This window comes from Dermacentor silvarum, chromosome 7, assembly GCF_013339745.2.
Source record: "Dermacentor silvarum isolate Dsil-2018 chromosome 7, BIME_Dsil_1.4, whole genome shotgun sequence".
Lineage (NCBI taxonomy): Eukaryota > Metazoa > Arthropoda > Arachnida > Ixodida > Ixodidae > Dermacentor > Dermacentor silvarum.
The window spans coordinates 44,488,487-44,507,976 of record NC_051160.1 but is presented as its reverse complement, the minus strand read 5'-3'; the positions used below and the strand labels follow the sequence as shown (position 1 = coordinate 44,507,976).

The 19,490-nt window shown below is 45.9% G+C and overlaps 1 protein-coding gene across 1 annotated transcript; it reads left to right on the top strand.

The window, feature by feature from the left end:
- Window positions 1–5,773: 5,773 nt before the first annotated feature.
- LOC119458829 (BTB/POZ domain-containing protein 6) lies at window positions 5,774–11,118 on the top strand. Its single transcript, XM_037720691.2, has 4 exons — window positions 5,774–5,782; window positions 7,595–7,812; window positions 8,288–8,579; window positions 10,470–11,118. The coding sequence occupies exons 1-4, from the start codon at window positions 5,774–5,776 to the stop codon at window positions 10,800–10,802; spliced, it is 852 nt and encodes a 283-aa protein (XP_037576619.1). The 3' UTR covers window positions 10,803–11,118.
- The last annotated feature ends 8,372 nt before the right edge of the window (window positions 11,119–19,490 follow it).

Genomic DNA, 19,490 nt, shown 5'->3' with positions numbered 1-19,490 from the left:
TGCGTTCCCCAACGATTGGGTGCGGCTTGTCGTCACCCAATCTAAAGCTCTCTATTATACCTTTGCCGTCCACGCCAGCGACGTTTTTTTTTTTTTTTTTTTTTTTTTGCGAAGGGTGACTCACACATGGCAATACGCACACGTGTCCCAAAGCCGATTTGCAAGGTCGATCCACATAGGTCGCGAAGCTTCGGGCGAAAAGCGGTTCAGAACGAATTGTCACCGACATCAGCAAGGGTGGTTACGGGCAACTTTACTAGATTACCTCTAGAAAAGAGGTAATCTAGTAACGCTGGGTACTAGATTACCTCTAGAAAAGAGGTAATCTAGTAACGCTGGGTTATGGGCAATGTTACTAGATTAACTCTGGGTTCTGTGCAGCGACGCGATTTCGATACCCATACGGCTGACCTGCATCGCTTTCCGCGCTCAAAGCTCGGAACGCCCATCAAGTCGAATGGTGGGGAACTTGAATATAAAGCTCTAATCACAGGCCTCCGAAAACAAATTTCGCGCCTATGAGAACAAAATGACGTCACTTCTGTTTTTGACCGATATGACGTCACATTATTTTTTCTTCCGCCGGAAGTGTTCCCTCCTCACACAGATGGCGCTAAGCCCCATGAACCGCCGATGAGCCGCCATGTTTTGAACGTGTGGGCTTCTACGGAAGCTTCGCTACCAGGTATATTTACCTTGCGATTTGTTCGACTAGGAGGAATGCTCCGAATGAATGGACAACTTGCGCAAATGCTGCCGCGGCAAGCGCATTTTCCTTCCAAGAAAAATACTCTCGACCTCAGACAAGCAGGGAAAGTATTGCTCCCATTCAAAAGATTCACACCCACCACACTTCGCACAACCTCTTACATGCTTAGGGGGGGGAGGTGGTATAGGCGACGTAGTAAAGTCGTTTCGCGACGGGAAAGTCCAGGTGGTATGCGAAGTCTCAAGTTAGGGTCAAGAGAGTGCAAGCGTGCGTTGGTGAAACCCGGTGAATTCCATCGTGGAAGTGTGATGTGGCGAGCAAGCGATTGAAGTTGCCGCGCAGCATCCGTTCTTGAGGGTGATATAGGAACCCGCTGATGTTTTCCATGAGCCGAGCGCGCAGCTTCGTCTGCGCTGTCGATGCCGACAATTCCGCAATGGCTCGGAAACCATTGAAATGCAATGTCGCGTCCCTCTTCGAGCGCGTGATCATGAGCCTGCCTTATTTCGTGCACTAGCTGCTCGTGTAACCCATGACGTAGGGCAAACTGGTTTCAGGATTTCTAAAAGTGCATTGACCCGCCGCGGTATCCCATTGGCCATGGCGTTGCGCTGCTCATCTCGAGGTCGCGGTTTCGACCCCGGCCGCATTCTGCCGATGAGAGCCGAACGCAACATCGCTCGTGCACTGGGGGCCCGTTAAGGAACCCCAGGTGATCAAAATTATTCCGGAGTTTACTGCCCAAGAATTTAGTTGATTAAAGGCGCCTGCAGTGGAAATAGTTCATTCAAGATAAACAATATAACCACTGAATTTGCGAATTTCAATTGATCTAGAATTCCTAGGCATCAAGATGGTGCAAACCACGCTTGACGATTGCGAAACTTGGTAAAACGTTGTGCAATTAATTGTCGAGAGTAAATACTTGTCTGTGAAAGTGTGAGACGTTCAGGGAAACAATAGCTTCTATTATGTGGGACCAAATTATTGAAATTATGAGTGACATGTAGAATTTGCGATCAACAACACTGCGAGGCTTAGGCGACACGTCGTTTTGCGATTGAGCGTGCTTCGTTTTCCAGGTTGCGTAGACTCAAGTTAAGACGGCGTGGTGCTTTCCGACCGAGTTCACTGTGACTGAGTCACGAGATCGCCTACAGATATACTAGGTGTTTTCTTTTTTTTAGACAATACAAGTTTTTATGAAAAGACTATAAGCGGGAGTTCCTAGCGAGGTGGACATACCTTGTCGCTAATAACGTGAGCTTCAGAAGATGAATTAACAAATATTTATTAATTAGCTTTTGTGTTAGTGCCTCAGGGGCAGTGATTAGATGGGAAATTCGCTGGCAGTAACATTTTAATGCACCCTCATTTTTTTTCGACATCTTGAATGTCGCACCTGATTTGAGATATCTATCACGAAATTTCAACGGTAAATCCAGGCAATATCGAAACCGAGCACCACGGGAGCGCAGTAATGGCGGCCCCGCTGTCATATCAGACCGAAACGCCACGTGACAAGGGCGAGGAAGATTGGCGCTGAACGTGTCGGCCAGTCGTGGTGGCTATACTGATGCTTTCACGCTTTGCCTGACAAGCACGTGCGGCTGTGTGTCGGGTCAGGATTTGCCGCGGCATGCTATCGTTCAAACTTCGCCCCACTCTTCTTTACGGGCGTTCGCCGTCTGACACGCAGCGGGGCGCGCTCAGTCTTGATACTGCCTCGATTGAGCTTTCAAATTTGATGATGAATTTCTCCAACTAGGTGCGATTTTCACGATTTTTTAAAAGATGGGTGTGCATGAAAATGTCACTGCCTCCAAATGTGCTATTTAGAGAACTGCCACCGAAGCACTAATAAAAACCTACTTAATGAATGTTCGTTAATTAACGCTTCTGAAGCTTGCGTTATTAGCGGCTAAGTATGCCAGTCTCGCCTGGGAACTCGTCAGCAAAAACGTTACGTTCGCTGCTATCGTTACATTTTTATTAAAAAAAATGTACACATATAAAAAAAGACACCCTGCATATAGTAATGAGAGAGCGCCATGTTACGCGAGCGCGCCGTTAGAGCGGCAGCAACCGAAGAGAAATGCAGATAATCCATCCGGAGCGCAGTATTGACCCCTTTTCGCGGAGTAGTTAGCTCTAGCGGAACGAGATGGCGCTTCCGGCGGCGCGCCATACGTTGCCTCAGCGAATGCGCACGAATACGAAACCATTACTGCTTCCGCCACCTGTTACTGTGCGATCAGCTGTCGGAAATGCAACTGGGTGTTCGCTAATGCACTGTGCCCGATTCATGCTGCAAAATGTGCAACGATAAAGGGAAGACGCGTGCGGTAGTTAGCTGCAAAAATAGTGATTCACATATTAAGGAATGGAATCAACCTGCGTCGCCACTGCTACATAAGGACCTGCCTGTGTTGTCGGCCCTTCGCGATGCACGGCTTTCCTCGAGGATAAAAAAAGATAATTCATCCGCCAGCGCTGTATAGCTAACCTCCAAAGAAAGTACTTCAACTCCGGAACGTCGGTACTTAAGAATGAGTACCGCTCGTTACAAAAGGAAGTAGCGCCACTTACTAGAATAGTAAGTTTCTCGCACGTTATCTACACACATCCACCCCTACTGGCACGCAAACTTACGCCCATCCTATAACCAACGTAGCAATAACAAGTGAATGGGCGCACAGTTGAATCAATGTGCCGAATCATAAGTGACGGCGGCTACACCGACAAGACACGAACGTTGGAAGCTGAACGTTTCGTGACTGTCCACAGGAGTAGGCGAGAGACTAGCGTTAATACGTCTAGCTACTGCAAAGTACAGAACATTTACATGCCAAGCTTTGTGCGCAGCAAGAACAAACCTATCACAGCAGAGCACACCCGCGAGCGATTAGGCTGAAAATAAACAATCAAATAGTGGCTGTCCCGACGATCCGAGTAACTTTACTGAGTCAGAAACATGAAAAGCAGCCGCTTCAAAATATTTGCCAAATAAAGAACGAAGAGCACACTGATCCTGATTTAATTCATAAGCGGAAAGTTTGGACAGCTTGGAATATATTTCTAGCCCCGCTTTTAGTACAAGCAACGTATACGCTGCTCGCGCCGTTTGGACAAGATGTAATGAGCTCTGAAAGCACTTACATGTCTTCTAAAGCTGTGATCAAAACTTGTTGTCGTGCACGAAGCCACCGTCTACGATATGCGTCGAAACGGGGGTTTGCTGCGCCGCACCGGCGTCATGCACTTGCATTGTAAACACGGAGGCAACAAAGGTAGCTGAGGCAAGCAATGGACGCGTCACCACGTGATCAAACACGGCATCGCCAACGGGAGCTTCGGGAAAAGGGTCAATAAGACAAAGGCGCGAACACCCCAGCTGACGTCACCTTTATCTGAGCGCTGTACGCAGCGCCGCCACTGGTCGCGCACGGGGCTAATAGCGATTCTTTTTTCCTCACACGAAAAAAAGGACACGTCAGGTGCTGACAAGCGCTTCCGGTACCCGCAGTACGTCAAAGTACAGCCTTCGATCTTGGAGAAATAAGGGAGGGTAATGTGGTGTCACGTACGTTATATTGTCGGTTTTCGCTGTGCTGCTGAGCGAAGCGAATTGGCATAAAGCGCAGCTTTTCACCATGATGGATGGACAACTATATGACGGCCTCGATGACATCACTGCACAATTCGACTACTGCGTCATAATTTAAGGAATGCAAGATGTCCCGTCACGTCGCGTTGGCCTATGCGAAAAACTGCTCTCCCGTTATGCTGGTCCTTACCGCGTCGTACGCAAAGTCACTAATGTGACCTATGAAATCGCTCCGCTAAATCCTAAGTCGGCCTCTGCAACAATCGCGAGTGACACAGTCCATGTCTCGCGCCTTAAACCGTACCACTCTCGGCCCGGGCCCTAATTACAACGGGACGGTGCTTCTGCCGCCGGCGGGTAATGTCACGAGCGGCGATCCTGTGGTCGGTGCTTGGACGACGACGGCGTAGCTTTCTGGTGTGCAAGCGCTCTCCTGAACCATTGCTGTAGCGTTGTGCGCCTTAGCTTGTAAATATATCCATTGTATATATAATCTACCCGTAAAAATATTTTAGTGATTCTTTCGGTCGCACGCCAATTAACATTGGTGCAACCGAACCGCGTTTCGTGCAGAGCTGTCAAGAAAAAAAGTAGCAGCTTCGCACGACAGTCGAAGCATCGATTGCGATAGCAAATTAGTATAGACAGCTATACGAAGTAAAAATAGTAGTTTTATCGGCCGTATAAACTTGTAAACATTCGAGTACTAACCAAATTAACAAACATGGTTTCACGCGCACACAGGCTAACACGAACGCATCTCACTCGATGACCGCGGAAACTCGCTGTCAAAACGCTGGATTGAGGAAGCGCGGCTGCAGCAGCGAGCGAATTGACCTTCGTGCCGCCTCTCGCTTCAACGCGAACTGAGCGGCGAAAAGACAGTGCACACGAAGCTATCAGTATTCGGTGTATTCTGTCGCCATCGCAGATCGCTTTCAAAATAGGGCCGGCGCCATACGCTAAAGCCGCAGGAGTAGAACGCTCCCTCCCCTCCCCCCGATGCTTTGCGCGCGACTGACGACGGCGCGCTTCCTTCCAGCTTTGCTCCCTTGAGCGCGCGAGTTTGAGCCGCAATCGTCAGCCGTATCTAAAAACTTCTGCTCAGTGCTAAGGAGGGATAACGATGACGCATTGCGCTCCCTTCTTTTTGATGCGAAAAGCCTGAATTAACTCTCCGGCAACTTGTTCGCGGCTTTTCCCAATTATGCTTGTGACCGCATTTGCGTTTCGAGCACCTGCGTTTCGTCTAGGAGCATTCTTGTTTCGTCTGCCTAATGGCGTATTGTATACACCACAACATATATTTATGACATTTCTGTTCACGTTTGAGATGTTGCCGCAGCTGACAGTTGGACGCTTTTCTCATGCTGGTCATGTCTGTAATTATATCACAGGTTCGCTGATATTTGTTCAACGTCATCACCCTGCAGTGACGTCCCACGATTGCAGCCGCAATGTCGTCGGTAAGTGTTTATTCTTATACTCCCTTCCTGTCGGTACTTCTTAAACGCCAGAGGCGACTATACAGCTGTGCATACAGCTACAGTAAAACCTCGTTGTAACGAAAGCGCATTTCACCGAATGATGGATATAACGAATTAAGTGAAATTCCTCTTTAAATGCTTTTATAGATTGATACTGCAGTGCATGCAATAATAAAAATAAATAAGTAATGGATATATCGAAGTAATCTTGCCTCTCGCTTCAACTTCGTTATAACGAGGTTTACTGTAGTGTCTATACGGGAGCTATAAGCATGGTGGTCCAGCCAGCATAGAAATGGTGGGTATAGTCTATATAGCGCATGAATATGCCCAAGCTTCCCCCTTATGTCTTCAATCGACTTTGTGACATTGCAGGTTGGCAATAATTCTGCATGTGCTCAGAGCCTTATTGCTACAAGAACTCGGGAAATATTACTGTGTGCCGTGACGTCCTGATTATGGCGATGACGCTGCAGGTCCAGCGCATCGACGTCAATTTTAATATCGAATTGAAATACTTTGCTTGTCTTTCCCAACCAGCATACTCGCTGTGTGCATGTTATCATTTCACGCGCGCGAAGCGTGTGGTAGATATTATCCGTACAGCTAAGTACTCAATACTACATGATTACTCCTTAAAACCTCTATAACCAACAAAATTCCAGTGACACAGCCTTTTCAAATGAGACCAAAGTTCACAGCAGGAGGCTTGAAGTGATGAGCAGTAGTTGAACAAGTAATGTCACTGGAGCCAAGTTTTCAGGGTAGCAATTTCTCAAGTAATGTTTTACTGTCACCCGGTTTGCTACGATTCTGAAGAAGTTACCTGCTTGATTAGATTACAGGGGGCACATGTTCATATGGGCAACTCCGTACAATATGCGGACAGAGAGTTAGTTTCTACAGTTCGTTCAGATAAAAGCATCTTTCCATTGTTTGTTTTTGAAACACGTAAATACAGGTTTAACATCACGTCGTAGTTGCTCGCCCTCAGTTTCCATCCTGAATTACTTCGTCATGTAGTGACAGTTGAGTGTCTTGAAAACGGGAACTGTACGACACATTCCTATATTTTTGTCGTCGGTGATGATGCAGAAGTACTTCTGGCCAGTGACGTCACTCAGTTTCCCCGCATCGCTTCCCTCTCTCTCTATCTTCTCTTTCTCTTGCCATTTTCTCCTATTTCTTTACGCCCATTTTGTATAGTAAATGTGAAATAATTTAAAAGGGCGGCATTTCCATTTTTGCCTGTATTTTGGAATTTATTTCTGTAAAGAAAAGCCAATGTGGTGGCAGTATGACGTGTCACATTCGTAAGAGTTCAAGAAGTTCTTCCCCTCATCACTGCAAACTCTCAGCCCACAGGTAGTAGCTAAAATATTATACAATAAAGTAACAAAGTGATGAATGGCCTGCACGATACAAGCCAATACTTATAGCAAAATACAAGTACTATTCCTTATAACCTGAGCAACCACTCAGTGGGGTGGTTACTCCGACCCCCCCCCCCCCCCCAAGTGACACCACTGCTTTTTGCACAAAGTATCAGTTTACTCAAACACCAGTGGGAACAAAATTATTTCATGCTTGACATAAGGCGTCACCCGCATCTACGGCTCTAGGTGACACCAGATTAATTTAGCTTATCGTTCCTGCTTTAAGTTTGAAAGTGATGCAAACTCTTGTCCACGGAGGTTGACACATGGTCGTAACTAGCAAGCCCAAACTTCGACGCCTTTTTCGCTTCTGAGGTGGGTTCTTACAAGAAAACTTGCCGGTGTATTTTTACAGTTGGACATCAGCGACTTCACTGACAACGGCGAGCACACCGACGTCAAGTTCACTGTGAAGTCGAAAATTTTTGCCGTATCAAATACCTTCAGCGTGCATAAGATAGTACTAGCCGCAAGCTGCTGGTTCTTCAACGAAAAGTTTCAGGACAACATCGGCCAACAGAGTGAGGAGCATGTCGAAGATCTTCATCCAGACGGCTTCGAAGGGCTTCTCAAGTGAGTTCCACTTATTGTTTTACTTGGAGTTTTAAGAATAGTAAATTTTTATGCCGAAAGGCGTACCAATAAGATAATAATTAAAAAAATGTAAAGTACAAAATTGCCATTTGCGCTCGCCGGAAGTAACACGTGACCTAGAACTCGCGGCTCTTAGAGACATGACCTCCAGGATCCGCGTGGTGAAAAGCATCTCGGAGGTGTCGTGCTGGGACTTATGTGATCTCACCATCAGGTGCTCGGGCCGTCTGCGTTGGTGTTATTTAGAAGCTTCTCAGAAGAAAATTAGACATTTGCCGGCCGTGAAACTCTGACAGGATTGCTTGGACAGTACATATTCTTATTGGTTATCAATGTAGCCAAAGTGAAATTTCTTTGTAGTTGGCATTAAAGGAACAATCTAAAAAAATGTACACCTGGTACACGTAATAAAATCAACTCACACCCAACGGTTCTTGCTCTTCTGTTTTCTTAGGTTCTCCTATACGGGAAATCCGCAATTCGAGAGCGTAGAGGCAGCCATGTACACACGCACGGCAGCTAAGAAGTACTTGATGGAAGAACTCGTGCTCGCCTGCGAAAGGTACATCCACGAATACGTCGAAGCAGACCAGGTATGCGGACTAATCGACTACGCCGTGCTCACAGACGACCAGGACATCCACGCTATGGTCAACGACACCATCGCCAGACACGGGAAGTACGTGCTCCTTTCGCAAGGCTTCGTCGACTGCTTGGAGCAGACGGCGCACTTCGTGTTGGACAGGGTGAGCCACGTCTGTCTTTCGATCACTAAATTTGCATACGGTGCATAAGGAACTCGCTCGCACTTCTTGCGATACTAGGGTGAGCTGCAGCAAGGTTTGAGTTCCATAGTACTGCGACTTACCGCGCACACCGGGACAATGACAGTCGTGTCTTCTTCGTTTCCTATTCTTGTCCCGGTGTGCACGGTAAGCCACAGTATACAGTGAGGTCGGCAATCAGTTCTTGCCTGCATGCACCGAAAAGGCGATTTATTTTATTATTTTTACGTACACTCACGGCGTGATGGGTATCGAACGTCTATATAAGATGAGCCAGCAATGCATATATGAGCCCCGAAGCGGCCGTATCACCATTCAGGGTGATGTATGGTACGTGATGATCATCACACACTCTAGGGGTCAGCGAACAAGTCCCTATAGTACTTCCGAAGGGTGTTAGGACTCTCCTATACAGTTTCGCTATCTGAAGTATACAGTTGCCCATATTGGCATACATTTGCGTATGATTTTTGAAGGCAATGTCTTCTTGAAAACTAAATTATCGTGTTTCACATGCCAAAACCACGATCTGAATATGAGGCACGTCGTAGTGGGGCACTTCAGAATAATTTGGACCACAAAGGGTTGATAACGTGCGCCTAAATTAAGTACACGGGCGTTTCTCATTTCGCCCCCATCGAAATGCGGCCGCCGAAATGCACCCGGCCTCGGCGCCCAACACCATAGCCACTAAGCAACCACGACGGGTAATGTCTCCTTTGCTGACTTCGCACGAGTTCGGCATATGTTGGCATCTTGTAACCCCCTTTCAGAAAGAAATTGGCCCTGTCGCATCCCCCAGAGCGTCGTGCGTGTCGTAATGGTATCAAAATGTAGGCCTCAACGAAAGAAGCGTGAATTAGTAATATATTAGGTAAAATTAACGTTACAGGCGTAATTAGCGCCAACATAGTCGAAGGTTAGCCGCATTGCACCATAGATTTCAGTTTCTCCGGGATCGGCCCACCTCTTGGGTCAATCTTGGACCATCTTGGGTCAACAAAAGAGGGCCAACTGAGTGTCGCCGACAAAAAAGACAAGGTGGACGTAATTGCGCGTGAAATACGATATGAATACTCGCCGTGGTGGCGTATTGGCTTTGCGCTGCCAAAACGGAGGGCGCGGGATCAAATCCCGGCCGCGGCTGCTGCATTTCAATGGGGGCGAAATGTAACAACGGCGGCGTAACGAGCACTGGGTGTACGTTAAAGGAAAACCCAGGTTGTCAATAATAATCGGGAGTCACCCACTGCGGCGTGTCTCATCATCATATCGTGGTTTTAGCACGCAAAACCCCAAAATGTTATGATATACAAGTAAGATACGAAATGAGTGAACAACAAACATCAGAAACAAACGGAATAGAAAGAGATACAATCAACGTAGAACAATTTGAACCCCCATGTAGTTACGTCGACCGCGTCTTGTCGCCCTTAAATTTGGCAGGCTTTCTTTTCTCGACGGGAAGTAACAGCGACGCCGGCATGAAGCGGCAAAACGACCGACACTTCACCTAGCTAACTATACTGGAGGGTTTGATATATATATAGTGCAGTTGCAAGCACCCAGAGATAAGTTTCTCAGTAAGGGTGAGTCATATTGATTAATTAAATAAAGAAAACGTAGAGTATCATGAATACCAACGTTTTTTGTATTCGTGGTGGTATTCATGACACCGAAATAAATGTTATGGCTCTTCCACCTGTGTCTACACTTCTTGCAATGTATTGAACACATGATTCGAAGAACTACTTGCTTCACATGTATGTATGTATATATATATCTGCGTGTGTGTGGCGGCGACGTGTACCGCGCAACTTTACTGATTGTGATAACTACGCGCGAACGCAGATCACATCGACCGCAACGGAGGGCGACATCACCAGGGCCGTGCTGAAGTGGGCGGACTCCCATTGCCGGAAGACGCGGGTCGACTTCAAGACCGCCGTGGCATCGTTCCTGCCCAAGCTCCGGTTTCTGTCGCTGACGCCGCGGGAGTTCGTCCAGTTCTCCGCGCCGGCCGTGGCTCGCGGCGCCATGACGGCGGCGGACGCGCTCGCCATCATGACCGAGCTAATCCGCGGCCATTCCGAACAGTTGCCGCCGTGGCTGTGCCGGCTATCGGGTCCACGCAAGGGAATCCCCGCGAAGCCGTCCGCGCAATTAATCACGTATGAGGCATAGGGGTGGGCGCTTGGCACATGTCCACTCCACCCATTTGGTAAGGGAGGAGGGGCGCGCGAATGTAATCTTCTACGGTTTATTTATTTGCGTGAAGAACTTTGAAGCGCATTTATCCCGGCTGAAATGAACAAAGAGAGCCCTCAAGACGTTCTGCATCCGCACTTGGACGTTGCATGTCGCGGATTTAGAACAGCTTATGGAAGCCTTTTCCTGCCCGTATTCACTTTCAGCAGTCAACCCCGTGACGCCTATTGCAAGCATGCTCATTCAACATTTTTATGATATATATTTCACTCGAAATAAATCATAGAGTTTGTGCAAGCGAGCCTTTTGTCTTTGTTGTTTATTTGTGACGGGCGGCAACGGCGGGGGGGGGGGGGGGGGGACGTCAGGCTGCGGTGCTCTCCCTTAATGTGCACCTCAGCGCCCGTATAGCGGTGGACTGTGGATTAAACCTTGGCCACTTGGTTTTCTTTAACCTGAACCCATCACATCGCGGACACGCGTTTTTTCATTCAGACCCTCCATCGACTGCTTACATGGATTCGCCACTGAAGGGAACACAATAACCATCAGCATGCCGTATGTGGATAGGCATGACATGCGACAAAACAGTGTCACTCTTAGTTTGTTTTTTTACTTAACAGCGGTTCCCTGATGGCACAGCCTTTCTCTATAATGTGTTGTCCCAGCAGAATCGTGTTGTTTGAGAATGACTTGACGGACCATAGCAGCTGCACGGCTCAATAGACCCTGCTATGTCCAATGTGAATCAGCATGCGGGAAACAAGGCACACGTGTGCAAATAAATATTAATTGCAAAATTACGCAAACAACGCCAACAGCAGTGCCTGTACTGAGAGAAACGAGAATCCAATTTATGCCATTGGCTCTCTTTCGGACAACCTTATTTTTAGCTACTGAACGAATATACAAAATTTTTTTCAATGACCTTTAGCAACTTGCTTCCTGCGAAACACCTGGGATTCGGTAATTCGGTATTTTTTATTGTATTCCGCAAAAGTACAAGTGTTTCGGCATACCCGCTGAGGTACGTGATGACCTTTATGTCGTAGTATTATGTAGTATAGCGGTCGTGCCATTTCTGGCCAATAGAATGACAAGCTTGTCTTTCAAGCGATGCAATCGATCGGCTAGTTGACCCCGAGTTGGTGTAGGCATCCTGTCCGCATAGATGGCACGTCGGTCCAGTGCTTTCCCATGCTTTTCGAGAACGCGACAACGTATTTAGCACAACACGCATTAACGCATGTAACAGTTTTCGACAGAGCTGACGTAGAGACCTTCGCAGTTTTCGCATCTCAATGTGCCCCTATTGCTTATTGAACAAGGGACTATCAAGCACGTCAGTAAATGGGCACAGATTTCAGGCCTGGTGGGAAATGGCTCTCTGGCAATTATTAAACGTTGCGAACTGCGTAAACGATTAAGCAATAGATGTATCCAAGCATTTGCACATACGTCCTCTTCGTACGCATCTCATGTCCCGGCCTCTGTTCTGTTCGCCAGGCTGAACTATTGCACAGTACATCGTTGAGCAGTGCATTTTAGCCCAGTATCTAGTTCTAACAGTTAGCCCAGTATGCAGTATATTCAAGTTTGAGCTGTTGGATGGAGACTGAGCGCCTTACCGCGGGTGGTTACAATCATAACGGACGGAAGAGAAACGGCTTTACGCCTGTGAAAAAATACAGACATGTTGGACCCGTGGTTTCATGACACCGCGTAAGGGGACTAGTCCAAGCCTACCTTCCGCGGCTCGTTTTACGACAGCAATGTCGCTGTATTAGAATCATGCCTTCGCCTCTTCGCCCCATCTCTGTCGAAAACAGTGCGCAAAACGGTCTGGACGTCTTCACGAGGGTGTGAATATGTTCTTTCGAGGAGTGTCCCTCGAGCTGATGAAACAAAGGGTTCGAACATAACGAGAACTTCTGTTTCTGGAATCGTGCAACTCCGGACACCGTTCGCTCGGAGCCTCGTATGTGTGATCGTATGCTAATTCATCATCATCATCATCATCAGCCTATATTTATGTCCACTGCAGGACGAAGGCCTAATTACGGGGACAGAAAAATGTTAAGAGCTCTCTATGTGGAGACCACTGGAGGATGGATTTGGATGAGAACTCAAATCTTAAAACATTTGCTCGTCCTCGCAGACCTAAATGAAATGTTATGCTTTTTATCTCTTGCTACACAATATCTCTAATGAGCAGTTTACCCCTTATAATCAACGTTACCGTCTGGATTTCTACAATATGACCTGGTGACATTTAGAATACCTCAACTTTCCCTAACGGACATCAATGGGGTACATAAACCATTGAGACGGGTCGTTTTTTTAGATTGGACAGTCCTTGACACCATAGGCTTAGATCTTTTAAAAGTTAGCTTCACTGGTATAGCCATATCTTTATTATTTGTACATACTGCAGGCCGTAGTTGTGCCCAAGCAGGAGTGCAAAACAAGAATACATAAAATACAAAGAACGGCATGTTAATCGTACAAGGTAGCAACGCCACGATTAATTACATTTCAGCAAGTATAAAATACGAATACAAATTGTGTGTTGTACAGTAATGCATTATGAGCATGTTATATACGGATGTTAATGTCTGCAGTAACCTTAACAAAAGATTCGACCGAAAAAAAAAAAAAAAGGAGACGGCTACCTGTGGTAGCTTGCTCTAATAGGCTATTGCAGCTGGAAGTAAAGAATACCTGTGAGAGCTAATGTGTCTTTCGGAATGTTGTAAAGCGGCAGACCATGCGCTTCGTGCTACCGCGCAACAGTTCAGAGAGGTTCTTTGCCCAGATGGAAAGTTGTATAAAGTATGGCTCAGTTACCACCGGCCAGTGTAGAAAGTACACTATAAAAGAATAAATGCAATAAAACCAAGAAAATACAACTTATATTTTTACTACAGAAAATTCCTTTGAATGGAACAGAAATGATTTTATTTTCAAAAGACTTCTTTCCGTTGATGGTCAGACACTCTTTCTTGATTTTAACAGCATTGGTCTCCATACGGTAAAGTGAAAATGTCATGAATCCTGTGAGCGAAGTAAGATTTGTTCGTCACTTTACAATCCGCAATTAACCTTTGCGTGCTGCAGCTTCACCAGCCCCGCAAATAAAGGTCACAGATTTTGTATGCACGAGCTAATTGGTCTTAGGTAATAAATATGTACAAACTACAATAAGGGCGAGTCATGCCACTCGGAGCATGGCTATACTATAAACTCGAGTGGATGCTTGGATGGTGTCGTGCAGTGCCGGGTGTCTTGGCCCCAGATGTTTTTGTCGGTGGCAACACCTCGCATGTTCAACGTAGCATGCATATCCTTACGTGTATGATCTGCTACAACCACATTCCAGATTTTCATGCTTTCGTTATACATGAAAGCTGCAGTCATGACAGGGGTAAAGTCACCCCCTTATTGAAATAAACTAACATTTCTGTAAGATTACGATAAAAACAATAAACAGGTCATTTTGCTAAAATCAGGGAGAAAAAGAAGCTAAATGAAAACAGCAAATATATGTTACAAGAAATCGACACGAGAATTTTTCGGAATGGTTTCCGTCTCAAAAAAAAAAAAAAAAAAATTGAACAGTGTACAGAAGACATTTAGCAAAACTAGAGCTGCAAAGTTAGGCATAGCACCTAGCACCTTATTTACTATATTTACCTTTCATTTACTATACAGAAACACCCTATCATGCAAATCGCTCAACTCATGCTCGAGGATGCTGGCAGATTAACTACTGGTGATCACTTTCATTCATCCTCGAAAATATACCCGTCTGCTACACAGAGGCAGCTATAACGTGTGATCTTGACTTACTCGAACTCACTAAGGTTCACCCGTAACTTTCACTGTGTGAAGTCTTCGACCTGTAGCAGGTTTCGTTAGCTGAAATGACGTCGATCGTCCTGCACCAAACGCCACCGAGCACAGTGCTAACCGATTTACACCCTTAATGGCGTTTTCTGTGTATAACTCACACCATTACAGCCATGTCTATGTAATAGTGTAAGTTATTGGCCGATATTAGGATGCTGAAGGGTGTAAATAGGCTTACACCCTTAACGGTGTTGTCCTCTATAACTCACAGCATTACACCCTTATTGCGTAAGCGTGGGTTATTGACCGATTTGCGCCCTTAAGGATCCTTAAGGGCGTAAATAGGCTTACATCCTTAATGGTGTTATTGTCTATAACCCACACCATTACACCCTTATCTGCGTAAGCGTGTTAGTTATAGACCGATGTGCACCTTTAAGGGTCCTTAAGTGTGTAAATCGGCTTAAAGTGAAGCGTTGGCGCTTGGCGATTTTCTTTTTTCGAGAAGCTTAATCCGCAAATGGACTCCGAGTGGTGGCCTCTAAGCATGTATTTCTGATTTCACAACAGACAATACTGCAGCTGAAGAAAGCGACGTTTCGCGCGTGGCAGAGTTGTCGTCGAGATGGTGGTGGGGCCCGTTGTGAGAGCCCACTGCAGTCGTAGCAAACGAAATCAACCACAGGGATCGCCTGAAAACTTGTTTTTTTTTTCTTTCCAACTATTTGCTATCGCATCACAACAGTGCCTTAGATGATACCAGCAAATTTTTAGTGCAAACTACGAATGCATAGAAAGCAAGAAGCAAAGAGCGAGTGCTGCCAAAGTAGGCAACCCCGAGTATGACAAGTATGAAATCGAGACAGATCGCACATGATGTTTATTGAACATGGTGGAAATACAAACAAAAGCACACCTGCAATCACACTCGCGGTGTCACACCTTGACGTACAGTTTCTTGAGTAACAGTTGTACAATAAGGTAATCACTACACTTACAACCTATAGTGAGAGAATTGCCACATACACAGTATACAGTCATACATTCCAACCGAAATTTGAGTTACACAATATGCAAAGATTGATGTAAAATTTTACAATACACGATGTCATTCTAGAATACACGGCTAGATCATGTTCGAAAAACTTGTGGTTGTGTCATGTAAGAGGATTACTTATGATATTCCAGCTACCTCAATGACTATGGAAATAAACATTGAATATTCATTAAGCTCTAAGTAGGGTAATTGGTAAGTTAATTTTAGCGAGTTGTTTGTTACTACCGAAACAGAATGACTCTGTTGCAAATAAATTGGTGAAACGGCTCTAAGGAACAGAAGTGGTGTCGATGCCGTGTAATGTTTACGTACAGTGAGGGTGAAACTTCCAAACGCAATACCTTGACCGTAATCCTCCAACATTTTCGGATAGAAACAACCACAAAAATTTTCCGAATGCACACAGTTGAGCTAGCTGATTAGATTTCAACATTGTAACATTGCAACGTGCGAGCCTAGACAAGGCGGACTGTGAAAGACACAGTTTGACATTGATTTTGCTCTCGTGTCTGTAGCTTCCGTTTTTGCAAGGACCGTTTGAGGTTAATAAATATGAGAGATTTAATTGGGACCATTTTGGCTGACTTAGCTACTGAGCAGTGGTGGATATCAGATATTGCGCAATGAAAATTGCCAATATGAGCGTAAACTCTTAAGCAGTCGTTATGTTTTCTAATTAATGTCCTTGGGAGGTATGTTGTAATCGCTGAATTGAAATCGGACCCTATTCAAAGCATATCTTTTCGTTATCGAAACTCTTGTGATTTGCACCAGTTTCAAGCACTTAAAATCTGCAATTTTCCTGGTTAACATGTTAACAGAGAATTTCAGCACGAGAAATGCTTAACTGGAACCACGATGCATTGCGCGCCACATTTAGAGTCGGTGTTTATCGAAAATAGTGCCATACGCACAGTTTCTAGTAAAAGGCTATGCCTTCAGTAACGACGGATGCTCCAAATTTGGCGACATTTCGTCATGCCTCCAAAAGTTGTGAAAACTTCCAAATCTTGCTACCGCTTTTATTCGCCATTTAATTACCACGCAAGTTCTGGCGTCCACCACTGCTAGGAAATTTTGTCAGTAAATCTCGTCCTGAATAACCTACTTTCAATAATCTGACACAGTCATCGCAGAAAAACACGCCGATTGGGGCTTGACGATTTCAACAACTTAAAATCTTTCACACGGAACATTTCCCGTAAAGAGAAACCCGTTCGACAGAGTACTGACATACATTCATGATTATGTTCCAGTAAAATATAAAAGTATTTCGCTCCATAAATAACCCGATACAGAAGCAGAGATGAAAGTAAGATACAGCATACATCTTGCCGAAATAAATCTTTAATTTTTTTTACAAGAAATGTAGCACTGTGACATCCCGGGAAGAGTGCATATGAACTTGTCATGAACAATGACATGAGAGTAAGGTTTGCCTACAGTTACTTCTATTCAAGCGTCTGCGAGACAACGAATTTTCTTTTTAAACAATAATTGTCTCTACTTGAGTGAAACATGCTGCAGTTGTATAAACTAGTAAAAACCCAGTGACAGTTGGGAGAAGACATTTCCGTTTAGATCCTTCTGTGTTTTCTGAAAAATGGTGGGAATATACTAAATATTCTGCTTTAATTTAAACATAACATTTCCTGATTTGTTGCCCTTTAACAAAAGAAAAACAAACGAGATAATTGAATATTGTAAACTGCCACAGATTAGTAGGCAGTGAGCTAATTAAAATAGTATATAGATTGCTTCGAAACATTAACAACCATTTCTCCAACCTCTCCTACGCACACTGCGTTTTCTGAACAGCACTTTTCGCTGTACTCACGTAAACAAAGTAGTAGTTCAACGTCAACTGATCAACGTATACTGATTAAGATGTGACAGAAGCAGTGTGAAACCTTGATGTCTGCTTCTGCTGCGCAGTTGAAAACTCTAAAATTCGGCACTTAATTTGTCTTTTACTTGCATAATAATTCAATGACTCTCAAAATATACAACTCTACGTTTGAGCGGAGAAATCAGTTCACCTCCGTGGCCTAAAGCTTTATCAATAGTCTTTGAAAAATGACACAACACAGCGAGAGAGCGCTGTCGCTGTCATACGAGGCATACCTGTCGCTGTCATACAAGTCAGGCAGGTAATTGTCCACTGTCGGACGGCGTGACGTAATATCCCGGCACACCCATTCTGGCAGCTCGGCGCGCCCCCTGTGGATCAAGTCGCACAAGATGGCGAACGCGTCTTCTTTTCCCATCACACCTTGCGCGTGCTTGGAGGTGATGAATTCCACGAATTCCGACGATGACAGCGTCAAGAACCTCAGCTTCGGCAGGAACGCGGCAACGGCAGTCTTGAAGTCCATGGCGCCAGTCTTGCAATGTGATCGCGCCCACCTTAGCGCCGCACGAATGACGAAAATCTCTAGTACGTTTGTCACCTGCGATCGCGGAGTCACAGTTCTTTAGACGTACGCAACATCTGGCGTAATTACATTGTTGTAATTTATGCTGCGTAATATGTTGCCTAAGGAATGCAAGTCTACGGGCCTGATAGCTTGTCCCTAAAGTTAGCCTTAAACATGAGCCGAAAGTAGAACAGACCAGTATTATTTGAATAAAAACGTATCTGCAATCATCTAGCGATATTACTACAGAAAGCTTGCATAATAATTCAATGACTCAAGAATATGGAACTGCATTCACCAGTTACACAATTTATCTCTTTCTAATGCAGCACATTTCATTCAAACAAACACAGTGGTTGCCGAACAAGATATCTTCTGCGCTTAACGTACGCTTGAGTGGAGAAATCAGTTCACCTGTGGCCTAAATAATTTTTCAAGTCATTGTCATACAAGACAGAGCTGTCACTGTCATACAAAACAACCTGTCGCTGTCATACAAGTCAGGCAGGCCATCTGCCGCTGTCAGGCGAACAATGAGATGAGAGTGAGGCTTGCCTCCTCTTGGTAAATATTTTCAGGAGCTCATGATTGCATAAAAAAATCACCAGCCCTTCCCCTGCCCGAGAGAATGGGGGTAAGCGAAGCCTGTCGTGTGTGTTCCTGACCTACTACTTTCCCGTAGTTACGAGGCGTGCACCACCGTTGTCGAGCTCCTGAAGGGCAAGACGACGCTGTCGCAGGCGTTCCGCTTCGTCTGCCCCAAACTCAGGGTCGGCGGCTCTTCGCTGACGTTTGCTCTCAACATCGCGCTCCCGCAACTCGGGGTCCGTGGCTCTTCACTGATGTTTCGCCTGGGCTTCGGAATCCCTCACGCTAGAATCGGCGCGTCGAAGCCGAACCCCCTTCCCCGAGCGAGTTTGCGGCGCCGTTGCTCAAACGCAGCCTGCTCCTCGGCGGAACGCACCACGCGCGGCATTCCACCTCGGTCGCAGAGACTGATATGAGGCGAAGGGAAGCCCGGCGGAGCGCGCGCCAACTCCCTTTCCTTACCCGCAACACACCAAACGATCCTGATTGGTCGCGCGTGTCACGCGATCCTGCGCCGGCTCTCTTTCTCCGCACCTGCTCTACTCTGGGAGCAGGCGGGGTTTTTTTTAGCGCGAAGCCACCGACCCTTCTCAGATAATACAAGCTTCACTTGAAAAATTAAATTTCGGGGTTTCACATTCCAAAACCACGAGGCATGCCTTATTGAGTGCCACGAGCCACCGGCAAAGCACGTGCGAATATGTGAAGACGACGACGACAACGCCGGTGGGCGAAATGGAGAGTGGACACGTG

Bases quoted from the DNA above. Each gene is read 5' to 3' on its own strand.
- LOC119458829 (XM_037720691.2), top strand. The intron at 7,813-8,287 runs GTGAGTTCCACT...CTGTTTTCTTAG, and splicing joins GGCTTCGAAGGGCTTCTCAA to GTTCTCCTATACGGGAAATC. The intron at 8,580-10,469 runs GTGAGCCACGTC...GCGCGAACGCAG, and splicing joins CGCACTTCGTGTTGGACAGG to ATCACATCGACCGCAACGGA.